The sequence below is a fragment of the Neoarius graeffei genome, chromosome 22, assembly GCF_027579695.1.
Source record: "Neoarius graeffei isolate fNeoGra1 chromosome 22, fNeoGra1.pri, whole genome shotgun sequence".
Lineage (NCBI taxonomy): Eukaryota > Metazoa > Chordata > Actinopteri > Siluriformes > Ariidae > Neoarius > Neoarius graeffei.
In genome coordinates this window covers 50,378,960-50,391,725 of record NC_083590.1, presented here as the reverse complement: position 1 = coordinate 50,391,725, position 12,766 = coordinate 50,378,960, and the positions used below count along the sequence as shown (strand labels likewise).

Genomic DNA, 12,766 nt, shown 5'->3' with positions numbered 1-12,766 from the left:
CCCCTATAACGATCCCACAATTTCCTTGCGCGCTCCACCCGGATGTGACGTGAAGTGGAACTGCTTTAACTGTATCGAGAGCGCCTCGATTCGCTCTCTCATGTTCTGACTACTGGAGTGGTCGGACGGACTGTAGGCACGCTCGCCTACAGTGTTGAGACTAACCGCTATTGTCTGAGAACAGCCTGTTCAAATTAGTTTCGGCCGAACTTTTGAACGACCCGCTAAGTTTCAGCGATATAGTGGTTTCGATTCTAAACCTTTGCAAAGTTTAACTACAGTTAAGTAGTTTTCACACGCTAAGAGGCATTTGCGGACAGCTTCGCTCCTCTCAGTTCTTTTCCTCGTCGACGCATCACCGGAGGTTTCTCCTGAAGCACCGTGGGCCAGCTAGGCCTTCATCTCCCTGCTTCGTTAGCCGCGGTTGGACGCAACGCGCCGCTAACCTCCTCTCCTCGGACTGCGACCCTCAGCGCGGACATCGGAGAAAGAACTTCCATCGCATTGAGTAGGCACTTGGGCAAATTTTTAATTTGTAGCTTATTCAGATGGTTGTTAGGGTCATGTTTAAGCTTTGAGCTATTTAGCATACCCGCTCAGACACGGAAGGTGTTTGTTTGTTTTTATTGTTTGTTTGTTTGTTTTTATTGTTTGTTTTGGTTCTGTTTTTTTTCTTTGAACTTGTTAGACAGGGTATCTTGCATGATATCTTTCCTTAACTCCATTGCTAGCTTCCCTATCTGATTAGCAGCGCAGCGACAAGTTTGTTATTTTAAGCTCCGAGGCTAGACCGCTACAAGGCCTAGTTCTCTCCATCCAACACATATACACACTCTCTCACACTCTTTCTCTCTCTCTCTCTCTCGCGTTGAGTTCTTTGCCTAGATAGTCTGTTGGAAATTGTTGTTAAGTGCAGTGTTTGGACCCAGCTGTAGCGTGGTCAGATTCTCCTTAGCAACTTATTGCTAGCTACCTCAGGGTGATACGCTAGCTGGTAGGCTTGTGTTCTCGACTAGGCCTGCAGGCGCCATTTTTCCGACGCCATTTTGATACCTTCCTCATTGAGTTACCTGTGATACGACACCTAGGCACTGACCGCCATTTTGTTTAAGCATTGCCAGAGTGGCTAGTCATTAGCATCTGCCCACAGATACCTACACAAAGCACACATTAGCCACAGAGCTAATCCTTTGTTCTATTTAGCTAACATTCCTTTGTTTTAGCTAACATTCCTTTGTTTTAGCTAACGACAAGCTAGGTCACACACACACACACACGCATCGGCTTGCCCTAGCCTCACACATGCACACACAAGGGATTCTTTTCTTTTTCCTTCTATCTCTTTCTCTCTCTCTTTCCCTCAAATTTATAGTCCAGGTGTAATTGTTCCATTGTTTTGTCTTGTTATTACCTTTGCTGACATTGAATGTATTTTGAGTTTATTATTATTAGTGAGTAGTAGACAAATAAAAGCTAATAAAATTGAATTGCATTTTACTTGTTCCTGTTGTTTATTCACAAGGTCAACTATTTAGAACTCCTTTTTCCTTCAGAATTTAGCTTTTGTATACAACTGGGTTTCCCATCTAATACAGAGCTACCATTAATCTTGAGTGTAACCATTCACGGTGAGTATTAAGATTAATAATTTAAGATTTTATGAGACTGATCTTTATTTATAAATTGATTAATTTAATTATCAATTATCACATAATTTATAATTTAATTAATCCCAATTCAACCTACAGTGATCAGTTGGCAACTCAGCCCCTCTCTTCACCCGAGTGTCCAAGACATAGGGCCGGAGATCAGATGAAACGACAACAAAGTCGATCATCGACCTCCGACCTAAGGTGTCCTGGTGCCACATGCACTTATGGACACCCCTATGCTCAAACATGCTGTTCATTATGGACAAACCATGACTAGCACAGAAGTCCAATAACAAAACACCACTCGGGTTCAGATCGGGGAGGCCATTCCTCCCAACCACGCCACTCTAGGTGTCACTGTCGTCGCCCACATGAGCATTGAAGTCCCCCAGTAGAACAATGGAGTCCCCAGTCTGAGCACCTCTCAGTACCTCTCCCAGAGACTCCAAGAAGGCCGGATACTCTATATTGCTATTCGGCCCGTAGGCACAAACAACAGCAAGAGCCCTCTCCCCAATCCGAAGGCACAGAGAGGCGACCCTCTCGTTCACTGGGGTAAACTCCAACACATGGCGGCTGAGCTGGGGAGCTATAAGCAAGCCCACACCAGCCCGCCGCCACTCACCATGGGTGACTCCAGAGAAGTGGAGAGTCCAGCCCCTCTCGACGAGCTGGGTTCCAGAGCCCAAGCTGTGTGTGGAGGTGAGCCCAACTATCTCTAGCCGGTACCTCTCAACCTCCCGCACAAGCTCAGGCTCTTCCCCCCCCAGCGAAATGACATTCCATGTCCCAACAGCTAGCCGCTGTGTTCGGGGATCAGGTCGTCAAGGCCCCTGCCTTCGACTGCCGCCCAATCCACACTGCACCGGCCCCCTACGGCTATCTCTGTGGGTGGTGAACCCACAGGAGGTTGGGCCCACATCACTGCTTCGGGCTGAGCCCAGCCGGGCCCCGTGGGCAAAGGCCCGGCCACCAAGTGCTCGCATATGAGCCCCAACCCCAGGCCTGGCTCCAGGGTGGGGCCCCAGCTGCGCCATACCAGGCGACGTCACAGTCCTTGATCGATTATTCTCCATAAGGGTTTTCGTGAACTGCTCTTGGTCTGGCCTGTCACCTAGGACCTGTCTGTCTTGGGAGACCCTAACAGGGGTGTAATGCCCCCGACAACATAGCTCCTAGGATCATTCAAGCACACAAACCCCTCCACCACAATAAGGTGGCAGTTCTAGGAGGGGAATTTATATTAACAAATTAAATGAAGTTGACCAAACAAAACATGAAATCTCTTGGTTTCATACTGCCTGCAATAAAATACAAGTCAAAGTAAATTTAGAACTCACTACTTTCTTTTTTTTAGTTTGCATTTTCCATATCATCTCAACTCTTTCTGATTTGGGGTTTCACGAACAGGCCATCTTTTAATGCTACTGTATACTCCTGAAAAAATTTAACAATTAGCTAACTGTAAACCAGTGATTTGGCAACTGTATCTTCAAATGAAGAGTCATGCAAAAAAAAAAAAATTGTGATTCAGCACCAATTTTGTGAGGGGAATCTTATAAAAGCAACTGCTGTGATCTGTGTTATTGTCTAGGATGGCAGGTGAATGAGGCAATGGCTCAAGTCCTGAGTAAGACATTACCATCCCTCAGCAATCTACAGAGCCTAGAGTAAGTAGTTGTACAAGGCTGTCCAAAATGTCATGAGCCAATGAGAATATGTTGAGAAAAATCCAAAAAACATGATACAATGGCTGAGAAAATACCCAGAGCATAAGAGTGATCATGAAGAGCTTTGGTTTTAAATAATAAGTTCAAAATTAAGTATATGTAGTTTTCCTCTCATTGTTTCCTGACCTTTCGGACACCCTGTATATATGGATATGTCTCATCTCATTATCTCTAGCCACTTTATCCTGTTCTACAGGGTCGCAGGCAAGCTGGAGCCTATCCCAGCTGACTGCGGGCGAAAGGCGGGGTACACCCTGGACAAGTCGCCAGGTCATCACAGGGCTGACACAGACACAGACAACCATTCACACTCACATTCACACCTACGGTCAATTTAGAGTCACCAGTTAACCTAACCTGCATGTCTTTGGACTGTGGGGGAAACCGGAGCACCCGGAGGAAACCCACACAGACATGGGAAGAACATGCAAACTCCGCACAGAAAGGCCCTCACCGGCCACGGGGCTCGAACCCGGACCTTCTTGCTGTGAGGCGACAGCGCTAACCACTACACCACCGTGCTGCCCCTATAGGGATATGTGAAAATACTTATAAGTATGATGGCGAGGGCTTCTTGTGCCACTGCTGCATACCTCTGTTCGGTGGGTGTCACCTTTTGGCTGATGTAGACCACTGGGTGTTCTCCCTCAAATTGTTGTGACACATGGCTCCTAGGGCAGTTTCTGATGTTTGTGTGTATCAGGAAGGGGCACTAGAAGTCAGGATTCCTTAGGACCGGAGAGCTGGTGAGGGCGGTTTTGAGGGTCCGGAACACTTCCTTGGCTGGGGGAGTCCAGTGGACTTTGTCTGGTTCCCCCTTCCTGATGAAATCTGAGAGAGGGGAAGATATAGAGGCAAATATGGGCACAAAGCACTGGTCATAGCTGGCCAGCTCCAGAAAGGCATGTACCTGTTTCTTGGTGGTGTGCCAGGGGTAGTTTTGGACTGCTTCTGTCTTCTTTTCTTGGGGTTTCAGGAGGCCCCAGCCAATCCAGTACCCCGGGTAATGTCTCTTGGTCAGCCCCAGATGACATTTTTTGGGTTCGCCGTCAGTCCCTGCGTTGTGGCATCTGCTCAGCACCTCCCTGAGGTTGCGTAGGTGATCTTGCCAGTTGTTGGAGTGGATGACCACATCATCCAGAGAGGCTATGGCATAGGGGCAATGAGGCCTCAGGACGATGTCCATCAGCCTCTGGAACATCACAGGCACTCCATGGACCAGAGCCCACAGGGAAGGACCTGGTAATGCCAGTGCCCAGAGTTGGTACTGAAGGCTGTCTTGGCCATGTTTCTTTGGTGAGGGCTACCTACCAATATTCTACCAAAACCTCTGGAAGTCATTGCAGAGCTGGAGGCTTCCATCCAGCTTGAGTATGATGATTGGGCTGGACTGGCTGGTGGATTCCTCAATGACTCCTTCCTACAGCATCCTGGCTACTTCCTGGCTACATGATGGCGGGCCTCTGGGACTCGGTAGGGCCGCTGTCAGATGACTATTCCAGCAGGGGTCTTGACTCTGGCTTGGCTGGACCTGGTGGGGGAGCAGAAAAGGCTGAGCATGCCGGTACCAGTTCAATCCAATGTTTTAGCAAGTTTACATTTTAGATTTGCATGGGAGCTCTCTTACCTGGGTGCTGCAGGCAGGAGTTCACAGGACCTGCTCATTCCTGGATAACACTGGGGCCCTACCAGTGAGCAAGGAACTTGCAGCTCACATTTGGGAGGAGCAGGAATGCATGGTCAACCAGCTGAAACTCTCAGGGTTGGGTCGGCCAGTTGTAGACCCGCTGCTGTTCCTTCTGGGCTGCCTGCATGTACTCCCAGATGATGGGGGCCACCCAGTCAATCCACTCTTGCAACTCCTGGATATAGTCAATGAGGAAGCAGAAAGGGGATGGCTGCTCCTCCCAGGCTTTTCTCATAGTGCCCAACAGGCCCCTGAGCTGTCGGCTGAACAGTAGCTTGAATGGCATGAACCCTGCAGAGGCCTGAGGAGTATGTGGGGGAGGCATACGTCCCAGTTTCACCAATCTTCATCTACTACCCTCTTCAGCAAGTGCTTGATAGTTTGGTTGAACCTCTCCATGAGGCCATCAGTCTGAGGGTGGTAGAATGAGGTCCTGAGGTGTTTGACCTACAGCAGCTGACACAGGTCCACCATGAGCTTGAGGATAAAGGTGGTTCCCTGGTCTGTAAGCAGCACCTTGGGGAGTCCGACCCAGCTGAAGAGGAGCATCAGTTCCCTGGCCATGCTTTTAGATGTGGTTTTGCAAAGAGGGATGATCTCTGGGTACCGGGTGGCATAGTCGACAATGACCAAGATGTACTCATGGTCCCGGGTGGACTTACGCAGTGACCCTTCAAGATCCATGCCCACCCACTCAAAGGGGAGCCTGATGATGAGCAGAGGAATTAGCAGGGCTGGTGCAGGCCTGTATGGGGAAGTCCACTGGCACTGTGGGCACCAATGACAGAAGTTGCAGACCTCAGCCACCATTCCTGCCCAGTGGAACTGGTCCCAGATCATTTCCAGCATGCTCTGGGGTCCCAGGTGGCCACTGAGTGGGTTGGTGTGGGCCAGGTGTATGATATGATTAGATTAGATTAGATAGAACTTTATTGATCCCTTTGGGCAGGTTCCCTCAGGGAAATTAAGATTCCAGCAGCATCATTACAGGATAAACAGAAAATAGAAAATAGAGGGAAAAAAACAACTTCTAGATAAATGACATATACAAATATAAAAAGATATGGGGAAGAGAAGAGGGGGGAAGGGGGCCAGCAGGAGATATATTGCACTTTATATTGCACATTATATTGCACATTGTCCAGTATTGCTTATTGTTAGGCTAAGCTACTGCTCCTTCCCATCCTCTGTCCTCCTGTTACCCCTCCTCCCCCCCCAGAGAGGAGTTGTACAGTCTGATGGCATGAGGGACAAAGGAGTTTTTAAGTCTGTTCATCCTGCACTTGGGAAGGAGCATTCTGTCATTGAACAGGCTCCTCTGGTTGCTGATGGTGTGCAGAGGGTGACTGGCATTGTCCATGATGTTCAATAGTTTGTCCATAGTCCTCTTCTCCGCCACTGTCACCAGAGAGTCCAGCTTCATGCCGACCACAGAGCCGGCCCGCCTGATCAGTTTGTCCAGCCTGGATGTGTCCTTGGATGTGCTGCCCCCCCAGCACACCATGGTATAAAACAGGACACTGGCGACCACAGACTGATAGAACATCCACAGGAGTTTCCTGCAGATGTTAAAGGACCGCAGCCTCCTAAGGAAGTATAGCCTGCTCTGTTCCTTCCTGTATAAGTGATCGATGTTGCAAGTCCAATCCAGCTTGCTGTCCAGCCACAGCCCGAGGTACTTGTAGGGATCCACAGCCTCCACCTCGACTCCCTCAATCAGAACTGGTCGTGACCTTGGTCTGGACCTCCCAAAGTCAATGACCAGCAGATGATTACTGTTGCACCACACACCAAAGTCCCTCACCAGGCTCCTATACGCCTCCTCTCTGTCGTCACCGATACACCCAACGATGGCAGTGTCATCGGCGGACTTCTGAATGTGACACAGCTCTGAGTTGTAGCAGAAGTCCGCAGTGTACAGGGTGAAGAGAAGAGGGGCCAGCACCATGCCCTGGGGTGCTCCGGTGCCGCTAATCACAGTGTCAGACGTGATGTCCTTCAGCCTGACGTACTGCGGCCTGTCGGTGAGGTAGCTGGAGATCCAGGCAACCAGGCAGGGGTCCACTCGCGTCCTGTTCAGTTTGTCCTGAAGCAAAAGGGGCTGGATGGTGTTGAAGGCACTCGAGAAGTCGAAGAAGAGGATCCTCACTGTGCCATTTCCCTTATCCAGATGCAAGTGGGCTCGGTGGAGCAGGTAGAGGATGGCGTCTTCCACACCAACACCTGCCCGGTATGCAAACTGCAGACAGTCCTGGGCATGTTGTACCTGGGGTCTGAGGAGGCTAAGGAAGAGCCGCTCCAATGTCTTCATCAGATGTGAAGTGAGTGCCACCAGTCGGAAGTCGTTCAGCTCGCTGGGCCGATTCTTTTTGGGAACTGGAACGATGCACGATGTCTTCCAGAGGGTGGGCACTCTCCCCAGCTGCAGGCTGAGGTTGAAGATGCATTGGAGTGGTTCACCCAGTTCAGCAGCGCAGGTCTTCAGTAGTCCGGGACACACCTTGTCTGGGCCTGCTGCTTTCCTGGTGTGAAGCTTCCTCAGTTGACCTCTGACCTAGTCTGCAGTAATGCATGGAGGAGTCTGTGTTGAGGTGGGGGAGGAGGGGGCTGCTGCGATGACTAGGGGGAGGTGTGTTGAGGGAAGGAGAGATGGCTGCAGTGAGGGGGAGGGTGGGGGGGACGTGGACTGGTTGAACCAGTTGAAGAAGTCATTCAACTCATTTGCCCTCTCCACTGTCCCCTCAATGACTCTGGTCTTTGTATTGTGGCCTGTGATTGTTTTCACACCTTCCTAGACCTCCCTGATGGAGTTGATTTTGGACCTGGGGACAATGGGGAGGTCACAGGGCTCACCCTGGCAGTTGCAGTGACAATATAACAGCCCTCTCTTCACCAGGAAGTAGGCTGAGGGTAGCCCTTTGTTGGGATACAAGCTCTCCCACCTGTAGCACCTGGCCCCAATAGTGCTTCATCCTCCTTTTGTTCCTTCCCAAATTTCCCCTCCTTTGTGGCCTGCTGAGACAAGAAAGAGAGGGGGTTACAGGGTAGGCAGGGTTCACCTTTGGCACTGGCTTCCGCAGGTGCTGTCTCAGCCAGGAGTGCGGTCCCAAGGGTAGCTGGCAGGGTATGCTGTTGCTGTCTCGATCTTCTGGAGTTCCTCCTCTTCTTCCTCCACTCTGGGGCACCCACAGAGGTGGGAAACCCCAGCCAGTCTCTGCCTACAAGGAGGGGCACAGGGAGATCAGAGATCAGGCCCACCATTACTGGCCACTCACGTTCGGCCTCCTATCTGGACCTCTGCAGCAGGGGCCTCACATCCCCATGCACATAGGTGACAGCCAGGCTTCCACAGGGTGGGGAAGTCCGAATCAGGGCAGAGGGATGAGCCAGGGTAATGGTTCACCCTGAGTCCAGCAGTGCAGATACTGGGACGCCGTTCAGCCTGGGGGGGGGGGGGGGGGGGGGGGTGTAGTATGAAGGGTGCATCCGGCCAAACAGGTCTTGAAGGGCCTGGCTGCCATGCTCTGGCTCTAGCTCCATGGGCATTGACTTGTCCCTAAGAGTGGGCTTTGGTAGGGGATCCTCCTGTGCCATCCAAGGTTCTAGTTGAAGTGGTGGCAGGGCTCATGTTGGACTGCAGTTCTCTTCTACCCACTGATGCATGCAACTGTTTTCCCAACTAATATCTCTAAATGTTGTTTCAAGTGTACTCTTTTTCTTTACTGCTTGTACATATTGTCTTGTTTGTTGCACTGCCTGATGCTGCTGTTTGTTTTCTACCTGTTTGATGTTTGTGTTAGATTGCATGGCACCTATATAATGCTAGTTGTTACCTTTTATGCTTGTTATGAAGTTGTGGGTGTGTTGAAGTGTTTTGATACCTGCTGCTGTTATTATTTTTAGCCCTTACCCCCTTTCCTCATGAGGCTTTGCCATTTGCCAGGCTGCAACTGTAAATAAGAACTTATTCTTTGTGACCTACCTGGTTAAGTAAAGGTGAAATGAAAAAATAAAAATATCAATGTCACTTTTCACCTGCATGCTCTGTGCACATTCTGCACCATTGTAATTTAATCATGCCCACTTCCACCCCAAAGCAATTTTAATAAGATTAATATGTAGTAAAGTTTGTGCTTTTCACGAGATACTGTATTATTAGACTTGCTGGGCTCATGAGAAAAACACAACATCTCCTCAAACAGAATCAGGTTTGCATGTCATGTAGTAGGGGAGCGCAGGGAGACTTGGGACAGTTTGTATTCCCATAAATTAATTTCAACCAATCAGGTTTTAGATGACATCAGAAGTTAGATGTTTCCCCTTAGAGTAACTTCCATACATTCCATACATTGCACAAACCTTACTTCAGTGTCCAGCCATGAAGCTGGACACTGCAGTAAGGTTTGTGCAATTCAATATTTTTGTCAACCAAAACTTGTATTTTCTACTTTGCCTCCACTTCCATTCTATGGTGTAATGTACGCTGGTGAATTGGGGATTTCTCATCTCATCTCATTATCTCTAGCCGCTTTATCCTTCTACAGGGTCGCAGGCAAGCTGGAGCCTATCCCAGCTGACTACGGGCGAAAGGCGGGGTACACCCTGGACAAGTCGCCAGGTCATCACAGGGCTGACACAGACACCGACAACCATTCACACCTACGGTCAATTTAGAGCTACCAATTACCCTAACCTGCATGTCTTTGGACTGTGGGGGAAACCGGAGCACCCGGAGGAAACCCATGCAGACACGAGGAGAACATGCAAACTCCACACAGAAAGGCCCTCGCCGGCCACTGGGCTTGAACCCGGACCTTCTTGCTGTGAGGCGACAGTGCTAACCACTACACCACCATGCCACCCTGTTACCATATATAGTATTTATTAAACTTAACTTTGGGGGAAAAACGTTTAAGGATTTTTTTTCCAAACTCGCCAAATGGGGAGAGTGGAGATGGTTTATGTTAGGGGTTTGTGGCTTACAAATATAAAATTATTAAAAATGTGTCCCTGCATGAGGATTAAGCTAATTTCATTCCTTCTTGAGAATGGACCTGTTTTGTCTAGTCAGGTTTTGGTAAACTGATATTTTTGTATCACTGTACCAGCATTGTTCTCATACAATTCATGTTACAGGTTTTGATAAACAATAAAAATTAAACATGTAGGTCTAGGTATTTTATTTTTGTTCCATGTCTTCCCACTATGTCCCAAGTCTCCTAACAATGTACCAAGTCTCATGTCTCCTCGCAAAAAAAAAAGACAGAAGAAGTGAAGCCTGAAGGTTAGTATACAGTGGTGCTTGAAAGTTTGTGAACCCTTTAGAATTTTCTATATTTCTGCATAAATATGACCTAAAACATCAGATTTTCACACAAGTCCTAAAAGTAGATAAAAGAGAACCCAGTTAAACAAATGGAGACAAATATTGTACTTGGTCATTATTGAGGAAAATGATCCAATATTACACGTCTGTGAGTGGCAAAAGTATGTGAACCTTTGCTTTCAGTATCTGGTGTGACCCCCTTGTGCAGCAATAACTGCAACTAAACGTTTCCAGTAACTGTTGATCAGTCCTGCACACCGGCTTGGGGGAATTTTAGCCCATTCCTCTGTACAAAACAGCTTCAACTCTGGGATGTTGGTGGGTTTCCTCACATGAACTGCTCGCTTCAGGTCCTTCCACAACATTTCGATTGGATCAAGGTCAGGACGTTGACTTGGCCATTTCAAAACATTAATTTTATTCTTCTTTAACCATTCTTTGGTAGAATGACTTGTGTGCTCAGGGCCATTTTCTTGCTGCATGACCCACCTTCTCTTGAGATTCAGTTCATGGACAGGGGTCCTGACATTTTCCTTTAGAATTCACTGGTATAATTCAGAATTCATTGTTCCATCAATGATGGCAAGCTGTCCTGGCCCAGATGCAGCAAAACAGGCCCAAACCATGATACTACCACCACCATGTTTCACAGATAGGATAAGGTTCTTCTGCTGGAATGCAGTGTTTTCCTTTCTCCAAACATAACGCTTCTCATTTAAACCAAGTTCTATTTTGGTCTCATCCGTCCACAAAACATTTTCCCCAGTAGGCTTTTGGCTTGTCCACGTGATCTTTAGCAAACTGAAGACGAGCAGAAATATTCTTTTTGGAGAGCAGTGGCTTTCTCCTTGCAACCCTGCCATGCACACCATTGTTGCTCAGTGTTCTCCTGATGGTGGACTCATGAACATTAGCCAATGTGAGAGAGGCCTTCAGTTGCTTAGAAGTTACCCCGGGGTCCTTTGTGACCTCGCCGACTATCACACGCCTCGCTCTTGGAGTGATCTTTGTTGGTTGACCACTCCTGGGGAGGGTAACAATGGTCTTGAATTTCCTCCATTTGTACACAATCTGTCTGACTGTGGATTGGTGGAGTTCAAACTCTTTAGATATGGTTTTGTAACCTTTTCCAGGCTGATGAGCATCGACAACACTTTTTCTGAGGTCCTCAGAAATATCCTTTGTTCGTGCCATGATACACTTCCACAAACGTGTTGTGAAGATCAGACTTTGATAGATCCATGTTCTTTAAATACAACCCCGATTCCAAAAAAGTTGGGACAAAGTACAAATTGTAAATAAAAACGGAATGCAATGATGTGGAAGTTTCAAAATTCCATATTTTATTTAGAATAGAACATAGATGACATATCAATTGTTTAAACTGAGAAAATGTATCATTTAAAGATAAAAATTAGGTGATTTTAAATTTCATGACAACAACACATCTCAAAAAAGTTGGGACAAGGCCATGTTTACCACTGTGAGACATCCCCTTTTCTCTTTACAACAGTCTGTAAACTTCTGGGGACTGAGGAGACAAGTTGCTCAAGTTTAGGGATAGGAATGTTAACCCATTCTTGTCTAATGTAGGATTCTAGTTGCTCAACTGTCTTAGGTCTTTTTTGTCGTATCTTCTGTTTTATGATGCGCCAAATGTTTTCTATGGGTGAAAGATCTGGACTGCAGGCTGGCCAGTTCAGTACCCAGACCCTTCTTCTATGCAGCCATGATGCTGTAATTGATGCAGTATGTGATTTGGCATTGTCACGTTGGAAAATGCAAGGTCTTCCCTGAAAGAGACGTCGTCTGGACGGGAGCATATGCTGCTCTAGAACCTGGATATACCTTTCAGCATTGATGGTGTCTTTCCAAATGTATAAGCTGCCCATGCCACACGCACTAATGCAACCCCATACCGTCAGAGATGCAGGCTTCTGAACTGAGCGCTGATAACAACTTGGGTCGTCCTTCTCCTCTTTAGTCCGAATGACACGGCGTCCCTGATTTCCATAAAGAACTCCAAATTTTGATTTGTCTGACCACAGAACAGTTTTCCACTTTGCCACAGTCCATTTTAAATGAGCCTTGGCCCAGAGAAGACGTCTGCGATTCTGGATCATGTTTAGATATGGCGGCTTCTTTGAACTATAGAGTTTTAGCTGGCAACGGCGGATGGCACGGTGAATTGTGTTCACAGATAATGTTCTCTGGAAATATTCCTGAGCCCATTTTGTGATTTCCAATACAGAAGCATGCCTGTATGTGATGCAGTGCCGTCTAAGGGCCCGAAGATTACGGGCACCCAGTATGGTTTTCCAGCCTTGACCCTTACGCACAGAGATTCTTCCAGATTCTTTGAATCTTTTGA

The 12,766-nt window shown here is 47.8% G+C and overlaps 1 protein-coding gene across 1 annotated transcript in view; it reads left to right on the top strand.

Annotated features, from left to right (window-relative positions):
• lrrc71 (leucine rich repeat containing 71) overlaps nt 1–12,766 on the top strand; it is a 72,154-nt gene that overhangs the window by 41,011 nt on the left and 18,377 nt on the right. Inside the window, exon 4 of the mRNA XM_060904926.1 lies at nt 3,247–3,322. Coding sequence (XP_060760909.1) covers nt 3,247–3,322 — 76 coding nt within the window. The remainder of the gene's footprint in view (nt 1–3,246; nt 3,323–12,766) is intronic.